Raw genomic sequence first — 3,570 nt, forward strand, 5'->3', positions numbered from 1 at the left:
CGCCGCTCGCGCTCCCCCCGCGCTGGCCCGACGGGCTCGTGTGCCGCTGCGAGGACGCCCCGCACGACAAGGGCCGCCCGCGCCCCGCCATGGAGGCGATGGGGCCCTGCCGGGAGATGTTGCCCCCGCCGGGGCTCGGACCCCCGCCGCCGCCGCCGCAAGCGGGCGGCTACGGGGAGCTGGCGCCCGCCGAGCCCCCCCGGCAGTGCCCGTCGGCCGCCGCTTCCAGCGCCGCGCTGGGCTACGGCTACCCCTTCGGCGGCAGCTACTACGGCTGCAGGTTGTCCCACTCCCACGGCGTGAACCTGCAGCAGAAACCCTGCTCCTACCACCCGGGCGACAAATACCCCGAGGCCGGCGGCGGCCCCCTGCCCAGCGAGGAGCTCCCGTCGAGGGCCAAAGAGTTCGCCTTTTACCCGGGTTTTGCCAGCTCCTACCAGGCGGTGCCCGGCTATTTGGACATGTCCGTGGTGCCGGCTCTCGGCGGCCACCCGGAACCGAGGCACGACGCTTTGCTTCCCATGGAAGGCTACCAACACTGGGCTCTTTCCAATGGCTGGGACGGGCAAATGTACTGCTCCAAAGAGCAATCACAGTCGACACATCTCTGGAAATCACCTTTCCCAGGTAGGCTCCCCTCAGATGCTTGTCTGCTTACTAACCGCCGGCTAAAAACTATACGTCGGGCCGTGCGCGTATGAGTGTGCGTATATGTGCATCTCCCTGTATGCCTGTATATATAATTAAAGGGAAAGAAATCGCTTTGGAATGCCTCCTGTGCAAGGCAATGTGTATGAACATGTATGGGAAAGAAGGTGAAGCAATCGTTTCTGAATCAAAATACACGCCGTGAGCTTGCTTGGAAAGTAACTTTGCCGTTTAATTCTCCCCTTTTTTCTCTCCTCCCTCTTGTTGCTTCACCTAACAGCGTCTCTCGTCGCATTTCTCTTCTCTTTTCCCCTCTCCCCGCCAGTTCTCTAGAGCTTTTAAAAAAAGAAAGGGGGGGGAGCAAAACACCCTTCTCGCTAATATTTCACTCTCAGAACGAGAAGCGTCTGCTGCTGGTACAGTAAATCATATCGCAATTACCCGCAATTAGAGCAAGAGGTGTCAAGTGACAAATGAAGCTGGTGAGGAGGGGAAAGAGCGAGGCAGAAGGGCTGAAGGCGACCACCTTGCCGCCAGGTCGGGCATCCTGCGGCGCTGACAGCCCCCAACACTCCCCCCCCAAAAAAAAAGAAAAAGAAAAGAAAAATAAATAAATTTAAAAAAAGGAGCTGGAGCATCTCTTTTTGTCAGGCCACCAAGGGATGAAGTCATTTACCGGCCACTTGCTCCGTTCCCCCCACCCTTGGCCAAGCGCCCTATGCGCCCTCGACGAGTGCGAGGGAGGAAGGTGATGGTGCCTCTTTGCTGAATACCACCGCGCTCCAGCCCCGGGGGTCCCACCTTTGGGTGGGGAAGGTCACAGCCGCCAGGAGAAAAAGAAAAAATAACCACAACACGAGGAAAAAAACAAAAACAAAAACAAAACAAAAAAACCCCACTCTGCTCCGTGGCCTTCTTCCATGGAGAACAAGGATGGGTCGTGTTAACCCTGGCTGGGTGAGAGGTGCGGGGCCCGGGGGGATGACGCGGGTTATTTATTTTGCTCATGTGGGACAAAGAGGGTCGAGGGCCTTTTTGCGGCATCCTCGGCTCCGAGGCCTCCAAATTTCCCTGCGCTGGCAAATAGCGAAGGCACCAGCCGCCCCGAAAGTGCTTTTGAGCTCCGAAATTAGCTCGTGTCAGCGATAATTGGGCTTTGGTGTTTGCCAAGGAGCTAGGCAGCGCGCCCTGTCCTCGCTTCGCTTCGGCTGGGTGCCACCCTGGTGCCAGGGGAGGGTGGTGGGGAAGGGCTAGGGGTGCCATCAAGGTTTTGGGGAGCTTTGCACCTCCCCACGACCAGCCGGGCAGGGGGAAAGATGCTCCCCGCATCTTTGGCATCCACCTCCCGGAGGGTCCCTTGGCGGAGCGTGGGCTATCTCCCTCCCTGGGAAAATGCCACCAGTGGGGAGGGGGGATTTGGGGGGCAGTTTTGTCCTCCCCTCGAGGGGGGTCGCCGCTGCCCCGACGCCCCGGGAGGGGCTGGGTGCGGGGAGCGCACTCGCCTCCGCAGCGCGCCCGTCGCGGCTGCGCCTCTGCGGTGGTTGCGAAGGCTCCTGCGAAAACCTGCTGCCGAGCAAAGAGCAAAGGAAAGGGGAGRRAAAAAARGRARGGGGGGGGAAGAACGGAGAAGCCTTGTGTAAAATGCATCTGCTTGGAAGGGCCCTTTGATTATCTTTGCACATTGAATCGACTCGATGCTCCGTGTACATCAGACAGTCAAGAAAACCGGCCTTTCCCCACGTGAATGTATTAATATTCCCCTCGCCGCCTGCTTTTTGTCTTGCCTTTCTTTCCATCTCTTTCCCTTTCCCTTTTTTGCTCTCATTCTTCCATGCTCCTTTCCTTTTTCTCCTTCTTTCTTTCTTTCCTTGCTTCCCCGACGTGGAGAAGCCACCATCCCACGCCCCGGGATGAAGTAACAACACCTCTTCCTCTCTCTCTCTCTCTCTTTTTATTTATTTATTTTTTTTTATTTTATTTTATTTTTTGCAGACGTCGTCCCCCTGCAACCCGAAGTGAGCAGCTATCGCAGGGGCCGGAAGAAAAGGGTCCCTTACACGAAAATCCAACTGAAAGAGCTGGAGAAAGAGTACGCGGCCAGCAAATTCATCACCAAAGAGAAGCGAAGGAGAATTTCGGCCACCACCAACCTGTCCGAGCGCCAAGTGACCATCTGGTTCCAGAACCGGAGGGTCAAGGAGAAGAAGGTAGTGAGCAAATCCAAGACAGCGCATCTCCACGCAACCTGACAGAGGGACGATTTCGGAAGGGAGGGCAAAGCAAGCAAGCAAGAAGCAGAAATTTTTATCTSGTAGCTGCTCTGACCGCATCACTGGACCTCTGCTGATTGGAAATAATTTAAAAAGCGACATTAAAAAAAGCACACACGCAAATAGCCGACGCATCTTTGATTTATCCCTCCGTCCTATTCGCTGACTGTGAATATCCGGTTCTTGCGCTGAGAAATCCATTGATGAGGTTCAACTGTGTATATTAAAAAAAAAAAAAAAAAAGAGAGAGAGAGAGAGAGAGAGAGAGAGAGAGAGATAAGCTAAAAGTGTAGTTACGTTAAAGGAGATGAACTCTGAGTGTCACCCTGTAACGCTGTATAGTCCGATCCCCTCTCCAGGGATGAGTCTTTCATATCTTTGGCTGTTTCACACACTGATGTAAAATGTGTGGAGAGCAAAGTTGCATCAGCTTTGTCTTCTTTCATCGCTAGGGACTGAAAAAAAAAAAAAAAAAAAAAAAAAACAGATAAGGCTGCTATTGTGGGAAGAAAATCGTTCCTCTGTATCACTTCAAACTAACAAATACTAATTTAAGTCACACACGAAAGTGAGCTCCTATACAATACTATTTTTTGGCCTCTTCTCACGAGGGTTTGTCTTTCTCTGCCGTAAAACTGGAATGTCTGTTCTC

At 53.9% G+C, this 3,570-nt stretch overlaps 1 protein-coding gene across 1 annotated transcript; it reads left to right on the forward strand.

The window, feature by feature from the left end:
- Window positions 1-8: 8 nt before the first annotated feature.
- Window positions 9-3,023, forward strand: HOXC13 (homeobox C13; the record flags this gene model as incomplete). Its single annotated transcript, XM_085318611.1, has 2 exons — window positions 9-627; window positions 2,641-3,023. Coding segments are annotated over 2 exons (876 nt in total), but the record flags the coding sequence as incomplete, so codon positions are not given.
- Between the last annotated feature and the right edge of the window lie 547 nt (window positions 3,024-3,570).

This window comes from Rhea americana, unplaced genomic scaffold, assembly GCF_003343005.1.
Source record: "Rhea americana isolate MKP2758 unplaced genomic scaffold, rheAme1 scaffold_545, whole genome shotgun sequence".
Taxonomy (NCBI): Eukaryota; Metazoa; Chordata; class Aves; order Rheiformes; family Rheidae; genus Rhea; species Rhea americana.